A 19,828-nucleotide genomic window follows, 5' to 3' on the forward strand; every position below is an offset into this window, starting at 1 on the left:
TCAGTTAAAGAAATAAAAAGCATTGAAACCATAGGACTTGTGTCTCTTTCTCTCAGTAGTGTTATCTGTGAGGAGTTTTTCTCTCTCCTTTTACAGAATCATGTAAATGTTTTTGTGCTGCTGTCTTAGAAAAGGAATGTTGCAGCTCCAGCAGTACTGTCTGGTGCTGAGGAGCTTCACAGCTACGGATCCATTCAGGCAGTGTTATCTCTCTTGGCCCATCCTCTGGTCTCCATGCAGGCAGACATGTTTCTTGATGCCAAAGTTTGTGCAACAAAATTCTACTTTCCTCATACTTTATACCCAGTGGTAAGCTTGGCTTACTTAGGCTGACTGGATTTTCCCATATTGTGTGTTGATCCAAATATCTGGGCTTGAAGTCTTTGTAGGTAAGTGAACATGCAGATTTTGGAAGGGATTCAAATTTGGGCCTTCCTGAAAGCTGCTGCCTCTGCAATGCTTCTGTTTGCAACATGTCAGTGATTTTCAGAAGGTTGTTTATTGTTGGGCTTGAAGCAATATAAGGAACTTTCTGGTAGCATGGCTGAGACAGAGTGTCCTGCTCTTGGCTCACATCCCATTTCTGGTCTGTGCTTTCTGTTGCTTTGCCCTGCTAACCTAGGCTGGCTGCTCTTTTTATTTCACTCACCTGTGAAATACCTCACATTATATTCATATATTTCACTCACTGTGGCTTAGCAGCTGGTGAAGACAGTGGGAATGCTGAATACAGTGAAGGCATCTGAACGCTGAAGGAGTACTGTTCTTGCAGAATTGATACATGGGGATGTTCACCTTGAAGGAAGCATGCAGTGCACCCTTCAGGAGGTCTCACTTGTGACAAACCAACAGAAATGTTTCTTTCTTTACGGAGAAAGTAGCAGGATTTATACTGCCATCTATGTCTGTTAGCAGGGACTGCTTATTTTAGCTGACCATTGCCCGTGACTAGTGAAAAGGCACAGTTAGAGGTCACTGAGGCAAAGAGAAGCAGCCCAGACCTTTGCTACTGGCCCTGTCATATAGGGAGCTCAGAGACACTCTTTATGCTTTAGAAAATAAAAATGTACTGTTCCACTCCAGTGCATAAGATAGAAATGGCTGTAGATGTCTAGTGCTTTCTTCTTTCTTCTATAAGCATCTGTCTTCTCATATGAGACCTCACATGTGGTCTATCCTACATGATAGTATAAATGTTGATTTGCAGTAGTGTGTTTTTAACTTCTTTTAGAACAGCTGCAGGTGGTTTTTAGGATGCTCACTTGCACGTGACTTTTTAGCTTTCTCAACCGCAGTTTGATCCACTGCTCGCATGCTGTTAACCTGTATGAATAATTTGCATTGTTGAGGCTTCAGATACTGGTGCAGAGCCAAAGGAACTGTTCAAACATAAATTTGAGTCCTGTAGCCAAAGAATGAACTTCAGCAGTTACTGTGCTGAGCAATCGGAATGTTTGATATTCAACATATGTATGCTTTAAGTGGATGAGTGTTGTTCAGGTAAATCAGCCTGGCCCAGGGTAGGCCTCTGCCAATCACACTTTGGAAGCCAGAGGACGATAAAACTGCTCAGTTTTGAGTTATGTAAGGTGCGAGTCTGGATTTCATTTCCAGAGACAAAGTGTTGAAAGTGTTCTTTGAAGTGTTCATTATCATAAAGCAAAACTTTTTTTTTCTTCATCTCTGAAGAAAACGTTAGGCTGCTTTTCCATTTCAGATACAGGGATTCAATTATCAGAAATTTGCAAATGCATCAGAAAATGTAAATTGTAAATCAGAAGGGATTTCCTTACTTGGATTTGTTTTAATCCAGTAGAAGAAAAGCAGGACAATTTGAGGACTTATTATCCAGGGCCATTTTGGACTTTAACTAAGAAAATGACAGCACCTTACTTAGTTGCCCTGCTTTATGTAAGTCCATGCAGTTTGAACCCGGAAGTGCTATAAAGCCAGCAGAGCTGGAATGTGTTCCTTCTGTTTTACCTGCAGAATTGCTTAGTCAGTTACAATTGCTTACAGTTACAATCAATCAGAGCGGTGTATATAAAGCCATCACAAGTAATGATGCATTAGCAAAACACAACTCAACTCTCAACTTAATTTGCTCGGCTTATAGACCATATTATGCTCTGCTTGCATGAGTAGCATTTAATGCAGATAGTATCTTTTCACTTTTATACAGGTCACAGAGAATATAAAAAGTGTTGAAGACAACAAACACAGAAGTTTTTCAGTACTATTTTATACATTCTTAAATCTTGGCATTAAAATAGAATCTGCTGATGTTGTTGATGCACCCTGAAGGAAGAAAGGCAAATCACTCATGCAAATGGAGGAGTGTAAACCATAGAAACTCTGGCAAACTTATACTGGTATGGTTAGTAAGGAAGCAGTAGTCTGCAATGGTAGTTAAGTCACTTACCAAATACACAGTGCAATAAGGACAGTAAATTGGTGGGTTCAGTCAGACTGTCTTGAGTAATAGCAGCTGAACCTGTAGCCAATACATTTCAGTCTCTACAGTGCTGCCCCATTCACATGAGAGCTGCCAACTCGTTCTATGGACACTGTTACTCACATTACTCAAGGTAAAAGGTCTTTTGAATTGCTGTTGTGTGTTTGTGCCACCTTAAAATGATAAGATAAAAAGTAAGCAGATAATCACAATAACGTCCCCTCCTGCAAACCCTCAAGAAGTCATTAATCCATTACAGAAGTTCTGTCAGCCGGCTGTGTCAGGACTGATTTAGTATTCTGAACTTTTGCCTCTGCTTTAGAGTGAGCTTTCCCCCGTGCTTAAGTATTATCAAAGAGAAGGTTTAATTCTGCCAGCTAAGTCTGATAATACTCTTGCCAGTATTACTTGTGGTGGAAGTGTGAGATTCTTAGTAAATACAATACCTACTAGTTCCTTGTCTTCACCTAGTTCTCCAGTCAGTCTGCAAATTGCTGTTACATAACAGTTATCCGGGATAAGGGGATATATTGGAACTATTCTTAATCAGAGACATATGTTATTGTCACACATTTTTATGGGTTAGGGAAATCAGAATAAATGCACAATTCCCCTGAAAAATCTCAGATAATTTACAGTTTATGTGTCCTTTTGTTACTAAATGACAAAAAAATCAATGTCTTTGAGAAATTTAGGAGCTAACAATTTGTGGTCTCACATTGCTATCCCAACTAAATTAATTTAATAAAAATTGCTTACCTGTGAAGACCTGACTGTATGTTGTGATCTCCAGAGCCCTTTCAGTGTTTTGTAGCATATTGGTTATTCTTGGAGACAAGTTATAATTGAGCTCTTTAAAAGTGGGGTTGGGGCCACTATCTTGGGTGGATTTGGATAAAATATTTCACCCTTTTCTTCAACAAACAAGAAGAAATAGGTAAGGTATAAACCAAATATATGTGCTGTATGGAAAAGACTATTTTAAAGACTTGAAATAACGTGTTGGTCACCCTCCTCTCCCTCAGTTATCTGTTTAGCAAATGCTAATAAAAGTAAAATCTGGTGGGAAAATGTATTTGCTGCAGTATTAGTACTCAAGTGGAAGTTTCAACAGGTACATAGTTTAGCTGAACTCAAGTCAAATAACTTGAAATCAAGTTCTCCATGATAGTCACATATGGTAGGCAGGGAAAGCTGTAAGCTTTCTTTTGTAGTCATGATTATAAAAACTGCTTTAAAATGAACTGCCTCTTATTGTTTCCGTTGCCACATCTGTACACAGTGTGTCTGTATTGATCAGAATGACAGATGGATCTGCATTTTTAGCTGTAGATGAGTAATCACTATAAAGACAGCTGTGCTGGTGGGAGAGGTGCTTTCTGTGAGCTGCTGCTAATATCTCCTTTGCCTTTGGAAACTGACCTGATGGATGTGCAAACAGAGCTCATCTTCACTCTTTTGGTACAAAATCAGCGGGATTAGACCAGATCAGCTATTTAATCAACATAAGTTAACCCAGTGATGTGTGATAAAATCTTTATGGAACTCTACATGATCATCTGCACCACTAGATCTGGAAATCTGATTGTCTCAGGCAAAGAGGTGGTGACAAGCAGCTGAGAGCTGGATCTTATACCAGATAAAGCTGTCTTTGCAGAAGGCCATCTTCCCATTGCCAATTGCAGGAGCTCTGGGTTGATTCACACACCAGCATGGAAAATTCTTATTGCATTTTCTGTGCACGATTTTTACAAACAGAAACAGGAAACACTAAAGCTTAATGAATTGTGAAGCTCATTCTGAACTCCTAATGTCACAATAAGGCATAACTAAGTGTTTCTAGATGTCTTGGAAAAATGAAACTGCAGTGCAATTAGTTTCCAACCCTGTTTCTGTCACCACTTTTTCTCTTTCCAGTCTTTCTGCCTCTGTTTCCTTATTTACCTCACAATGATGCTGCCAGCATTAATTACTTAATAGATACTATGAGTTTTGTAAAGGTGAGATGTGGAAAAGTCTTTGAAACACAACCTTCTGTTGGTAAAAGTCACCTGAGTGTGGTCTGGGTTATCCATATTTAACCAGGGATTTCTCCTTCAGTCATGAGAACTGGAGTGTCCCAATCTCAGAGAAAATCAAAAACATATGGAGGGAACAGCAAATGAAGTTAAAGTATTCCCTAAGTGCCAGTGTTAACTGTCTCCTTAGCTGGTAATTCTGAACCTGTTAAGCTTTGCTGGAAATAGATTTTGGTCTCTGATGATCTTCCTGTTGTGCAAAAATAGGCTTTGTAAGTCCACCTCCACACATGATTAGTGTTTCTTAAACTGACCAGTGATCCATGAAAACTGACTAAAAGTGACTATTCCTAACATTACATATTCTGTGGAAGGATTTTGGTTTTGGATGGACAAATACTCCACTAAAAATCACTCATGTACCCAATTATATAAATAACAGTACAGCTATGTACTGATGACTGGGAATGGCACCTAATTAATGCAAATTGAGCTCCCACTTAGCATTATCAGCTTTTACTTTCCTGAAAAGCTTCTTATCCGTGCCACCGTATGCTTTTTCTGTTTCAAACAGTTACTGCCAAACCCTTCCTGACAAGCACTGCCATGGCACATAGAAGTGCTGGCTTTCTCCTGTCCCAAATTCCCCATAACCCTGTGTGGTCAGTAGCTGCCAAGGGCTCCTCATGAGTTCATTCAGGTGATCTTTGAAATATTCCAAAACAAAATACCTGTCAATTCAGAACAATAATTTCATGCCCCTTTCCTCCAGTATTTTATGTGAAACACTCTCAAGGTAAAATGCTTCTGGGTAAAATGAAAAACAAACACCTTGTAATGGCTTGCATAGTGTTCTGCAAATAGTGAATGTCTAGGGTTTCATCTCAGACTTCATAAGGGATAGGAAGAGTTAATTTTTCTCTCTGGATCTTGTTCTACCATTTGTGTAGTGATAAAATGTTTTAAAATCACTCAGGTCTTATTTCAGGGGTATTTCTGTTGACGTCAGCAAAGGTGGCAGGCATAACTTTGGCCCAAAAAATTCTACTTTTTGATCCCACTGAAAATTTTTTTTCAATTTTCTTTCCCTGTTTTGGACTGTGAAGAATTAGTTGTCTGGCAGAAGATATGAGACACACTAAGTGATCCATCATGCCTTTGTTGAGAATGGCAGCTGTGCTAACAGCTCTCGGCTTCTGAGGCTACGAGGGGGCCACATGAGTTGCTTTTATTCTCAGTGCTGAGACATCCTCCATGAGACTGCAACTGTCAGTACATATACCTTTATTTTAAACCAAGGTGCTTACCCTGACCACTGAGGAATTCAGATTCTGTTAAACTCCAGCAGAAAAGCATCACAGCTGCCATAGTGTTTCTAAGTAAGTTCCAAGAATAAAGGACAAACCAACGGAGTTCTGTCTTACCTCTGGTGTTCCTCAGAGCAACTAGGTTAAAAGCCTTGCTAGAGATACTGGGATGGAAAGGTTGATGACTGCTTGCATTGATCCCAGTATCTCTCCCCTCAGGTGATCTGAAGTTTGGGAACACAGTGTACCTCTGTGTAGGGTAGAGCTGAGAGGGGGAAAATGGCAGGCACAGTGGTCTTGGGTTGGTTTGAGTTGTCAGGAAGAAGGACAGAAAGAAAGAAAATTTCCTTATTTCACATTTCACTGAGCTTTAGATTAAATATAACACTTTGCAAGAACAGGGAGAGATGTGAGAATCAAGAAGGAGTTATCTTAGTTCTTTAATCCCCTTTTGCTTGCACCTTGCAAAGAATTCCCAATGATGCTGCCCTTGCAGCTTTTATACATGATCAATCATACTGATTCTCATTTACTTTTATGTGGCTTAAGGGAAGGAAAATGTGGACTAGATTCTTGCACAGCTACAATTAATAGTAACTGAGTTTGTGCTTGTGTAATCAAAATTTGTCTCTAAGATGACATTTATTTCTGGGAGGAAGGGGGATAAAGCTAAACTGGAGATTTTATGGGATACTGAGAACTGAGATTTCATTGAGTGCCCATGTTCTGGTGGCTGTTCTTTACAGCTTTAAGTTTTTAATGATAGATTAATTAAAGACTTATTAAAATCAGGGGAGTAATGAAATTTGAGGAAAATTAAAGCAGAGGTTTATTCCAGTAAGAAAGACTAGCACCCTGTTTGGATTCTTTTAACTTTAGCACCACTGCATACAGCAGCTTACTGAGAGTAAACACCTTCCCCCAATTGCTGTGTAAAGCAGAGTCACAATCTTGTACAGGAGCCAGATTAATTCAGTTCCTGAAGCTGTGCATCATGACATAACGAGGTCTTACCAAGCCGGACTTTTCTGAGGCTTCTCTCTCATAAATCTGCTTTATGAGAGAGAAGTTGTGCTTTATAGGTACTCTCAAACACTTTAATTTACCTTAGGTAAAGAGGCCATGAACAGCACAGCCAAGAAAACCCAATTAGCCCATAGGCAAGTCAGCAAGATCAGTATTTGTTAGGGGAGTGTGTGTGCTAAGCAAACACTGCTAATCTTCTAAAACTGATAATTGCATGCTTTCTTCAAGAGAGATTTTTGTGCCTAATGCTGTTGCTGCTGCTTATTGCCAAGGAACCTGCACTGTGCAATTATGGCTATGAGAGGAACAACATGCTCTTTTGTTTCATTAAGGAAAGATAAGATACAGGTGAAATGTACCTAGCCAAAGTGTGTGGTGGTTTGGGAAGCCTATATTAGGGAAGAAATGTAATAGCTTACCTGAAGCGACCTACTCTCATTTGCATCTCCCACACTTTATCTGAATCAGTGCAGTCAATGTACATTAGGGACAAATCAATGTGCAAGCAGTGCAGGCAGTGTTCTTACTGATACCACTCATTACAGGAGGCACATTTTGTGTTGCCAAGTGCCAAAGACTGAAAAGACATCAGGAACATGTGATGTGATGAATGTCTTTTTAAAACAGAGTGAAGAAAAAAAAAATCTATCTTCTTAGACTTTTGCGTAATAAGCTCTATATTAGTTAACAATGGGATGCAGTATTAGTACAAAAAAACAAATAAACAAAAAAAATTCCTCTTATCATTAATGCAAAACAAAAACCATAGCCTGTTTATACGTGCAGAGAATATACCTATTCATACCATGCTAATATGTTATTTATATTTTACCTTAGAGACTTATTTTTTTTTTAAGACAAGCAGGATAAAACACTAAAGGGCAAGAATTTAATCACTAAGCCTGGCTAAGAGTCTCTTGGCAATTTTACCACGTCATAAAAATATCTGAGGTTGAAAAAGTAATTAATTTGCTTAGTTTTCTTTGTGGTATAATAAAATATAAAAGAAATGCCTGAAGTACAGTATTACTGGGCTAATCTAAGTCATTCACTGAGAGCTACAAAATCTCGTGCCTTTCATTAGAAAGGCTTGTCTACCAGGCCTTGCTTCAAAGGGTCTTTATGGTAAATGGGTAGGAGATGTCAGATGATAGCCCTTTTTTAAGCTTTATTATTTGTACATTGTCACACAAGGTTTCTTGTTTCTTCCAGCTGTATACCAAAATCTGCATATTGCTAAACCCCCATTTTTTCCTCAATGAGAAGAGAGATGTCCCAGATTCATTTCCAAGGAGGAGATAATGGTAACTGCTCAGGGCTCCTCCCCTTGCTCACCTTGAGGACACAGAACTGTTGGGATGTTCATAGGCCCTGCAGAGACTCCATCATTTCAGCTGTGGCAGTTCCTGTGGGAACTCTTTTCCTCCCATGGCTGGGGTTTGTTCAGTAGCCTGGTTAATGACATAGCTGTGACTTGGGAGCTGCACCCAAGCTCTCTTCAAGTCATCTGTGACTCAGGGTGCAGCTGGGCCACTCCATCATTGAATTAGTCTCTGTAAAGATAGGTGTTGCACGGTTACAAAGAGGAAATATGTCCCTTCACTCAAAGAGTTTAAATACAGTCCTGCACTTATTTCTCTGCATATTAACATGGGTGTTTTAAACATAAACTTCAACTGCCAGATCAATTTTATTCACACATTCTGATACAACATACAGAAATCATGCACTTGATTGTGGAATCTGTGCTGTGATGCTATGGGGCTCGCTGCAATCAACATGAGGTGTGATATCTCACAAATTGCTATGCCAGAATTACTCATACCTCAACTGAGCTGAACAAAAGATCTGCTTTTTAATGTGTGATGCTACAAAGATAACAGGACTTGTGTTGAATTCTGGCAACCATTTGTATATTGTTACCTTTATAACAAACTGGGACTCTGATTCAAACTTCGTGTCTGTCTTAATAATGGGAAGCCTTTATAGAAATGTCATACTTACAGGCCAGCAGTCTTTGAAAGTTTATTTTATGGATAATTCTAATTGATTTTCCATTTCTACAGTTAGAACTGGCATGTGTCTACTGGTGCTGTAGATGTGAAGAATACTTCTTGAAGTTTCTTTTCAATTCACATTCTGTTACAGTTGTATTATTGTAATAGAATGTGAATTGAAAAGAAATACTAAGAAGTATTTTCAATATCCATTTTGTTGTGTTACAGTGTGACTTACTACATTTTTCACTTCAATAATTGGACATATTGCTGATACACATACACATAAATAAGGACAGTCAATCTGCTTTGAGCTCTGGCATGGCAGAGCTACTTAACTACCATTGTAGATCACTTTTCATTTTAACATCTAAACTTAAGGCAGCAATAAAATAAGGATGAACATGCATTTTCATGACTGCCATGATTTAGAGAAGGTTTGTGAACTCAGGTTGTAACAGCCAGCAAAGTTTTGCATTTTTAAGGGTAGACAGTTGTTTAGAATATTTGTTATGTTTTTAAATCAAACCTGAAGCCACCCAGAATGGGTGGCAGAAGAGAAGGAAGAAAGCTTTTTCAGGCAAGGAAGTAAGATATTAACAGTTTTTTAAAATTTGGCACTGAGGTGTTTTCACCAGAGTTCTCTTAGAATTTTGCTGGAGTCTGCCAGTATCACACAAGAAACAGTTGCTCAGTATTGTGTTACCTGCTCCTTTATGTTCAGTCAATAGAGCATATGGAGTCTGTCTGTCTATTGAAAAGAAGTCAAGGCTCATGGTGGAGGGATTTATGCTTCCAGCTTGGAAAGGCCCAGAATGAATCTGGGGAGTTGTCCAGATGAACGCCATCCCATTTCCCTAGCGATGACTGCACTGTGGGCACTCTTCAAACACTTTTTGATAAAATAGGCATAAATCAAGTTTCACATGAGAGAGAGTATCCTTATGGAGACTTTGGCTTCTGTGCAGAAGTTCTGCAGCTTCCCTCATGATGTCAGAGAATTAGGTGGAGAGATGCACTTGCTCAGTAATAGTAATAAGAGACACATTGGAACCCATGTGACCTTCATGACGGTCTCCCACTTCAGTACTTTTCAATTCTCTGACACATGCTAGGGGCCTCTAAAGATCTGTTTCTTTTCTCAAGTGTGGTTTTGGCCTGAAGGTGGTGAAGCATGGGGAGCCTCATGACCTTCATCTTCTTTTCCAGATCAGAGAACATTTTGCTTCTCTTTCCTGTTACTTTCCCATGTATTCTGTAAATTATTAAGAGAATCAGATGTATCACTCTTACCAATTTTAACAGAAAGGAAATTACAACTGGAGAATAAATTGTTTCAAATGTGTAAATTTACTTTCTCTGCAGCCTTTTATTCTTTCAGAGGGAGGCAATCACTTATCTTGCCTAACCTTAAAACCTACTTGGTCAGGAATCTGAGGTCTGGGAACCACCACGGGGTCAAGGAGCTGGGAGACAGCCAGAGGAATGTAAATACTCTGTGGCATGATAAACAGCAAAACCATATTAGAACCCATAAGGCAAAAAAAAAAAAAAGACAATTTTCATTCATTCTGTGCTGTCACTAAATACACTGGAAACTTTATTGGTGTGGCTTGTCAATGGAAGGACAGCTGCCAATGGTCTAACCTGATGTGTGCGTGTAATTAAGGCTCTTGGCAGTGGCTGAAGGGTGGTTTTTTTCAAGGCCTTTCCCAATTTTTGTGGTCTTGTTTGATGGGAACTTGAGGACCCATTACACCTATAGAAGCGAGAAAAATGTATTTTCTCCAGTACATTTGAGTGGGAGGGCATATGTGTGTGACCCAGTGCCAGTGCACTTAGCAAAGCACATCTGCATGGTCACTGATTGATTCTAGTGCAAAACTGCACAAGGATAGATAGTGTTCATCCTTACGGTAAAGGCATTGTTGGTCCATGAAAGTGTAAAGAGTTATTGCAAATACCTTGTAATTCATTTCCCACAAAAGACAGTAATGGCTCAAAGGAGCCTTCACAGGCTAAAAGGTAAATAAACGGAATGTTAATAGCTCCCTGGTAGGTATACTTAGCACCACTCAGAGTGCATTTTTCAGGAAAGGTTCCATGTAGCTGTCACCATTTAATAGTTCCTGATGGCAGGCAGAATATTTGCTCTGAAAGACCTTGGACTATGAACGTGGAAGACTTCTGTGTGTGTTTTTCACTTTTTATTTTAAAGGATATATTCTTTCCTTCAATTTAAAGGTCTTTTAAAGACGAAGAAAGTAGAATATTATAGAGAAAGAAAATGCTTAAACTAGGACAAATGAAAATGTTTTTAGAGACCCAGCATATTTCAGGTTAAGATGTGAGTGCATAATAATGGAGAAAGCATTTTAATGATCTATTGATCAAAATACTCAGAGTCCAAGGTTATGTACTTTTCAGTATGTATGGGGGCAGAGTTTGACCTACTCCTGTAAAGTCTCCTTCCTCCTTATATTGCTGGTACAAGGGCGTAGAGTCCCAGCAGTCCCTGGTTCCTTTCTTTTAAGGAAGAACATCCACAGAAAGGTGCTGTGATCTCTTCCTCATCCTCTACCTGGATGATCCATTCTGGTGAGCAACTGTCACGAGGAATGCACCTCACAGCCCTGTAAAGTTAACTGTGAAATCATCACGGAATTATTCTCAGGTTTCTAATACACTTAAGTTATCAATGCTGATATAAGAGGTTGTTTATTTTCTCCTTTTGAAGTATTTACATCTATGCTTCAAACTACCTTAATCTAAAAGCTCAGCAGTTTGATCAAGTTTAAGTGTTTTGCTGGTGCCATCAAGTGGCAAAATGTTGGATTGCAAAACTCCCACAGCATTCAAATTCAGTCAAATACGTCTTGAGCAGCACCAATGAGGAAAATAATCTTGAAAAGCCTCCTCCAAAAATACATATATATAAATATGTATGAGAAAAAAGGACTGAAATACATATGGTGTCATGGTTACTTCAGTTTGATCTGGATTCTAACTAGTAGAAAGGCTAATATTTTTGGTATTACTAGTTGATAAATATAGGCAACATATAAAGCAAATTCAGAGATCCTTGTTGAAGAGCTACTTGAACTGAAGTGGCACAATGCCGTATTCTGAATTTCCTTCCCAACTGTGTTTGCTGTCCTTTGTTACTAACTAATCCATTTTTACAGAACATGGCCCTTTGATTTCATATCATAGCTATACTTCATATCATCAGAGTAGAATGAATATTCAGTTTGCTGCTATATTCACTACATTCACAATATGGTTAATGGAAAATTTAAACTTACAGGTCATCATTCATACACACATCACTTTTTTTTTCCCAGCTGAGTGGCATTGTGTTGTTCATTAGGAAGGCCTCTGTGCAAAGAAAACACATAAATATATAAAGCTTATGCTCGATTTCCTTATAAAAATCCGAATAAATTGGTATGATTTTGTCTTGATTTCTCAGGGGACTGCTAATATCAAAACTCATAGATGCTGCCGGTGCGGAAATTATCCCGTGTTTCAAAATCTACATCATGCAGGGCTGGATTTTGAGAAGTGCTGAGCACCCATGCCTGACTTTAAAGTTCCTGAGAATGCTGAGCATTTCCCCCTGTGAAAGCCTGACTCTTACAGTTCCTTACCACAAACACCTAACACTCAACAGGAGCTGTGGGAATGCCTCAAATGGGTACAGGCTCCAACTTCTTACCCTATAAGGAGTTATTTCTACACTGTGGGGATTGCTTTCAGCTCCTTCTGATGCCAAAGGGATCACAGAATCCAGCCAAACTGCATGATGGTTTTCACTGACAAGAATCTGGAATACCAAAACCAAAACCAACAGCAGAGAGCGAATGAGAGTGTGAAAATGATGGAAATGCAGATGAAAAGATCAGCCATAGCCAGTAAGATTTTCCTGGCATTAGAAAAAGCCTTACAGTTTAATTAATTCTCACTGTGGATACGTCCTGAAGTTTTATTTACAGATTTCATTATAAACATATCTATTTAGGCTTTTACTTTCCTCACTGAAATTTGTGCCAGTACTATCAGAGGCACAAACACAAAAATGCTTCATTTGCATCTTGCCTGCTTCAGCTTTTTACTCTGTAATTATTTGCACTAGAGTAAGCTTTTAATTAATATCTAGCCTGTATCCCTGGTAGGTTTCATTGAGATCAGAGAAACTGTTGCTGTTGGGGTTACCATAGCTCTGTTGCTTGCCTGTTCTTTGTGTTTTACAGGAACTTAGTATGGAGGAAAGGCTACTCTCTTTTGCTCCAGAGTAGCACCATCAGGATTGTGGGTACCTGTGCATGCTCTGAACAACTCTCCTGCAGTAATATTTTACTGTGAGAGTTGTCTAAGATAAACGGCAAATAGATGTCATTAACGTAGGTTTATGAAGTAACTTGCAAACCTCTTCTCCCGTTCTGACTGCTATGTTGGCTTTCTGAAATGGGATGAGTTGTTGCTATGACTCATCTACTTGCTCATGAAGTACTGTGCCTGAGTTGGCCAAAATCTCTTCTGGCTTGCAATGTGAGGGTAGGAATGTAGAGACACAGACTACCTGCCGCCTAGGCAATTTCCACCCTGTGGAAAAGGGAAGGTTTGTTTCTAGACCTCTTCTTTCCTTTGGAGTGGGATTTGCTTGGATTAGTTAGGGGCTCTACACTACTCTGCCTGAACAACAAATAATCCAAGGGATTCAGAAAAGACAAACACAAGAGCAATGAAAATTCTTGTCTCAAGCTTGTTTTACATTCTTGCACCAGTCCTATCACTGGGATCACAGCACTTTGCCATGGTTTTGGTATGGAAGTCCCATCAGCATCATTTAACAAGAGCAAGTGCTAGACTCTTCCCCTGGGATAGGGTAACCGGTTATAGGTACAAACTGGGGGATGAGAAGCTGGAAAGCAGCCCTGGGGAAAGAGGTGTGGTGTTTGCATTGATTGCAAGCTGTACGTGAGTCAGTAGTGTGCCCTGGCAGCTGAAAGGGCCCGCTGTGTCCTGGGGTGCACCCAGCACAGTGTCGTGAGCCAAGCGAGGGCAGGGACTCGAGGGCAGAGTCCTGCCCTGCTCTGCACTGCTGCAGCCCCACCTCGAGCACTCTGTGCTGCTTTGGGTGCCTTAATGTAGGAAGGACACCAAACTATCAGAGTGTGTCCAGAGGAGGGGACCAAGATGATGAGAGGTCTCGAGGGCAAGACTTACAAGGAGTGGCTGAGGTCACTTGGTTTGCTCAGCTGGGAGAAGGCTGAGGAGTGACCTCCATGCAGTCTACACCTTCCTCAGGGGGGCAGGGGAGCGGGAGGTGCTGCTCTCCTCTCTCCTCTTTCTGGTGACCAGTGATAGGACATGAGGGAATGGCATGAATCTGCACCAGGGGAAGCTCAGGATGGATATTTGGAAAAGGTTCTCCACTGTGCGGGTGACCAGTCACTGGAACAGACACCCCAGGGGAGTGATCATGGCACCAAGTCTGTCAGAGTTCCAGGAGTGTCTGGACAATGCTTGTGGTCATGGTTTAGTGTTAGATAGTCCTGTGAGAAGCAGGGAGTTGGTGACCCATATAGGTCCCTTCCAATTTGAGATATTCTATGATCATTTCACAAAAAGGTTAGCTCTTGATAACACAGAGGGAGGCATGTTTCCAGTCTTTGAGTCATGTTTAACTCTTTGACATTCTATCCTGCATCTTCCATTGCTGTTGTCCAGGAAAGGCTGCAGGACTGAAGGCTATCCTTGGACTTTTCTGAATCACTCTTAAGCAGCATGTCCTGCTTCCAAAGCTTTCCTAAGCAGCGTGCTCTGCTTTCAAAGCTTTCCTGTAAGTCAGTAATGGTGATCTGAATGCTACACGAGTTTCTGAACAACAGAGATTTGGCATCATCATTTGCCTATCTTTCAGTTAACCAGTCTTTTTTTTTTTTTTTTTTTAAGTTATGCTGTCATGAAGAAAAAGAAGTCTTGAAACTGGTTTCAGTGGAAGCAGCACCTACCCCAGTATATTTTAAAGAAGAAATCGACTGTGGTAAGAGTCTAGGAAAAGGAGCCCTAATTCCAAAAGTATTCCCCAAGGAGCTCCTCATCTGTCTAGACATATTGCTTCTTTTACAACATCTTTCTGAAAAAGCTGAGCATTGACTTTTCATGTTTATGTGTATGGCATTTGTGTATGCTGTAAATTAGGCCAAAAGTTAAATCTTTAAGCTCAGGAAGTGTGTTTGAGACAACAGCCAACAGTAAATAATTATCAAATGATGGGCAAAAAATAAATAATAGAAATTTAGAACTTCAAGTGTTTCAGCAAAATACCATGTGGAGATTTCTGAGTACCAATATATTTCCACATTAATATTTAGGGCATTGTGAAAAGAATAAAAGCTTAAAGTGCCCATTTTTGGAATGCAGATATTTGTCCTTGTCAGTCTAAATTTCTATCCAACCATTTCACTGCCTGGTTCTTTTCTTGGTAAAAGCACTTCACTTAAACATTTTGACTGTGAAAAGTAGATGTCTTAGCCTATGTTGGCTGAGGGTCTTCTCTGCTATCATAAGGTTGGCATCCTGTAGCAAAGGTACATGGAGGTCCTTTTCCTTTGCTCAGTTGTCTTGTGGCAGTACACGTAGAGCAATTCCTCCATGCTTCCTGTCTGCTCCTCAGGGAAGCTTGCAGCAATTAAGGAATTCCCTGAACTCTTTATGTCTGAAAAAAAAAAAACAAACCAACAAAATGTCTTTTGACAGCAGCAACAGTGATGGTTACCTGAAGTCTTTTAAACAATGACAACTTGGCTCTATTTTCATGACTCTGACTTATTCAGCTTATTCTGGCTAATGCTGTTAGGATGAGCTGTCACCAGGAGAAGTTAGTACAACAGTGATTGGCAATTGGTTAATGAAGGTTGGATCAAGGCGATTATGTTTTGATCAGTGAGAGGAAGAAAGAAGGCAATGAATACATGCAGCAGGTGCATCTTGCAGTGTAATTGAGTCTCAGCTGCCAGCACATACGTACCTGCACTCTCCTTTCAGTACTACATAAGTAGCATACGGGCAGCAAATATATGCAGTAGCACAGATGGAAGCTTTAGCATCTAATTCCCACTGATTTCAGAATCTGTTATTGCTGCCTTTGAAAACTTCCCCTCTCCATCTCTAGAGAGGGGTGAGAAATAGTTTAGTAGCTGTAGTTCACACTGAGTGAAAGCTGTGCTAGGCACTCACATGGACATGCTAGAGGCTGAGGATACCCTGTACATTTCCATACATTGGTGTCATTTGAAATCAAGCCGTTTGATGTGTATGATGAACCAAAATAAGAATCTGATGTGTCATAGATTATCAGAAAACTTTTCTGGTTTTACGTTTCTGAAGGAACTCAAGCATTCATTTACATGTTCTATCTAAAGTTTCACCCCCATTCTGAAAGTAGTCAGGCAGATGCCAAGTCACCTATGTGGCTGCGATGTTTGTATTCATTAAGCCAACTCTCACTGGAAACATTAATAAATCATTCCTGTTGGCTGCTATCTATAGGCTACTAAGTTGCAGAACAACCACTTTACCTTAGACATACAAGAGAAGCATTGCATACGAAGGTCTGATAGTCTATTCAGCTGAAACAGGACTATGTTAAACTCAAAATATTTACAAGTCTCCTTCTCCCAAAGAAACATTTATAGCCAATGTTGATCCAGTGATATTTGAGATCTCAACGACACATTAAAAAATGTCTCAACCCAGAGATTATCAAAAAAGGGCTAAGGTGAACATAATTTTAAAATGTCTATTGTGAACAATCCTTAAGAGTCTCAGCACTATAGTCAACGATTTAATAGAGACTATTAGCATTTCTAACTTCCACAATTGTAGATTTATTCTGAATTCTGACAGACAACTTCCAGCTTTCTGGCTCTTTTCTTCTGAGAAAAACCCACACCACCAAAAAACTAATGTTCTGGGATCAGAACATCAGTTTGGTAGTGCCTTCTTTATTATTAAAAAGTTACATTTCTTCCCTTCAGATTTGTTTTGTATGTCATGCAGAGCTCAAACCAGAGTGTAAGAATGCAGTGTCTTAAATTATGAGCTTGTGAAGGCCTCCAGTAACTGATTTGATCAGTGCATGGAACCAACACATCTGAGGGTGTGTGCTGCCAACAGCTTCGAGAAGGTCTTGGAAGGAGAGCTCTTATTCATACTGGGATTTTAATCCAGGACTCCACTTTTGACGTGAATCTCCCAGTGGTCTCTGTTTTTCAGTGCCTTGGTCTTGGAGTGCATGAACTGGATTCCTTATGGATGTAATTATCTGAAAGATGTGTTCCAGAAATACACCAGGAAGGCACCACAGCCACAAATGGACCCTTAACCCAAAGTAAAGAGCACCTGAAATGTATTTTTCTGCACCTCTGATTCTCAGCACCCACTGTTTCACTCTACACATCTCCTGGAGACCACAATACATGCCAGGTGACATAGTCACTGAGCAACATAGTGATTTGGAATTCATTGCATTTTTTTTGGAGTGGGATTGGCTGAATTTGTATTTATTAACTGTTTCCCAATAAACCTATAAATAACTACACACATAATCTTAGTATATCAATGCTGAATCTGACTATCTGATCATAGGGTAAAATACATAGAATACCTTGTTTGTATATATATATATATATATATATACAACCTAACATTATTCAAATATATGTACATGCTTCTGGTTAATCAGGGGCACAATCTAGCTATGCAAATATTGGTAACAAATGCTCTAGTCCAAGAAAATAATGTAATAAAATTAATTCATGCATTATTTTTAAAAGCTGAGAACAACTGTTCTATTTATTTATTTACTTATTTATTTGTATTTATGCGACTAGGAAAAAATGCAACATTTTAAAAACATGTATGATATTGTAAAACATGCAGCCATCTTCTTTTCAGGTATGGATTGTGAGTTCATGTGAGTGTGTGTTTACAGTAGCAGAAAAATGTAGCTTACTACCTGTGTGACAATAGAGATTTTCCTGGTCACAGAGAAGACAATGCTACAACCTTGCTATGTGTATTTCATGTTTGTGTTTTAGAGCTGGGTCTAACATAGTTGTCATTTGAAAGATGCTTTGCTGTTGTATTTCTTAATTTTTCCTTTTGCTGGGTATCCTATGTAGCTAACATGATTATTTTCTGTATATTCATTAAAATTTAGATCAGTTCTATAATTCAGTAAACTTCCAAGCTTATTAATAGTTAAAAGAGTGCAGATGGAAATTCACCAAATTCCTGCAATGCAAGGAATACCACAAAAACTTGCCTCAGGGCAGATATGTAAGTGGGAGGCATCAAGACACAGTTTGACAAGCATGATAATCCAAAGTACTCTGACTGGAATTCAGATGTTGGATAGGAGACATTACAAGTAATGGAAGAAGTTATCAACAGTAGTAAACCAGAAGTCTGTCAGAAAGATAGAAACTAAGACGTGATTTTACTAACAATAGAGATAAAATCCCAAATGAAAGAGCACTGGAGGACTTGAGGCTCACTCTGGAATCTGTTATGTGTGGAAAAAATACAAATTTAGTTTAAATAAAAAATTGTCATGAGTGCCAAGCAGCATGTAAGTTCAGCTTTCCAGACCTTTAAAAACTGCAGGAATTCTGCCATATCCTGCCCTCCAGCTAATAGTATAATTAAGCCCTCAAAATACAGTGAAAACACATTGATTCTTGAAACTTCCTGATTACACATTGGTGATTATGAAAGCAAAATGCAAGCTTCCTGTAATTTTAAATTTTAATTTAAAAGTTTATTTCAGTAATTATAGATCAACCTGTAATCTAGGAGAAAAAAAAAAAGGTTTAAAATAGGAGTAGGTACGATGATAAATGTTGGTGATTGATTTGTGAAATATGCTCATTTTTTCCAAATTAGAAATGCAATATACATGTTCATTTTATTCTTTATGAAAATTATTTCAGGAGATTTTGAATGCTAAAGCCACAGTATAATTTATTTTAACAGTCCTCCTTTCAGCTGTAATGAACATATTTCCTGGGGAACTGACAGACTATTGCACAAAGTAGAAGATATTCTATTTCATTAAAGCAAAAAGAAAAAAAATGTGTCTTGCCAGAAAAACATAAAATATAATGAGAAAATACTTTCAATAACACTAAATTGGTATCAAATACTTCTAACGGAATAATTTACCTTTACAAGTTCTGTTCTTACCTGTCTTTTGAGACAGTTGCACAAGCAGGAATTTGAAATGGAGTTAGTACTACATTCAAATGGAAGGTTCTTGTAGGACTTCAAGTCCCTCATTTTCTTGGTAGTGTTGGGGCAGGTTATGTGGTAGCATCATGCTTCATATTTGAACTTCTAGGGGAAGATGCAGGATAAAATACCAAATACCAAAGCATTTGTTACTGCATCTAGATACTAAGGAGAAAACAGATGAGTTCTGCTTAATTCTGGCAAATGTCAACAAGAAACAATGGTTGCTTTTACTACTGCTACTGGTTATTTGTACCAGGTTACAAAATAAAACAAACATACAAACGAAAAGAAAAGAAGCAGATTAAAGAGGTGTGATACTATTGCTCTGTGTTACTGATGAACAGAAGCTGGAAATAAGCTTTCAAGTAAGAGCAGAAACAGGACTTGCACAAAAAAAGACTTATGCACAGTAAGTCTCACTTGGTGAATTCAGATTCACTGTAAAGTTCCAGTCCCACTCTGAAAAGGATATTAAATTCATGATACTTTTAATAGAAAAGACTTTTTTCCTTAATTGCCGTGTTTCTTGTCTCTACTGTGCTGAGGGGAAATGCTTCAGTCCTCCTTTCACTCGAACAAAGTTGTATTTCAATGCTGGTTGTTTAGCTGTTTGTGAGGAGAGGAGCTGTATTAGGCCAGTATAAACCCCTGAGCTCTCCAGAACTTCATGCAGGCATTTATATCTAGACAAATTGCCTCTGCTTTGAGCTGCTCTGCTGTGCA

The 19,828-nt window shown here is 39.0% G+C and overlaps 1 protein-coding gene across 1 annotated transcript; it reads right to left on the bottom strand.

Moving 5' to 3' along the window:
• On the bottom strand, nt 1-19,190 carry SPMIP4 (sperm microtubule inner protein 4). The gene is given in 12 exon segments (XM_069004755.1): nt 1-72; nt 74-509; nt 690-864; nt 2,902-2,991; nt 3,215-3,334; nt 5,898-6,045; nt 7,153-7,195; nt 12,109-12,181; nt 12,515-12,629; nt 15,404-15,527; nt 19,058-19,130; nt 19,133-19,190. Coding segments are annotated over 12 exon segments (1,527 nt in total).
• Nucleotides 19,191-19,828: the final 638 nt, after the last annotated feature.

The sequence above is a fragment of the Aphelocoma coerulescens genome, chromosome 2 (assembly GCF_041296385.1).
Source record: "Aphelocoma coerulescens isolate FSJ_1873_10779 chromosome 2, UR_Acoe_1.0, whole genome shotgun sequence".
NCBI classification, from domain to species: domain Eukaryota; kingdom Metazoa; phylum Chordata; class Aves; order Passeriformes; family Corvidae; genus Aphelocoma; species Aphelocoma coerulescens.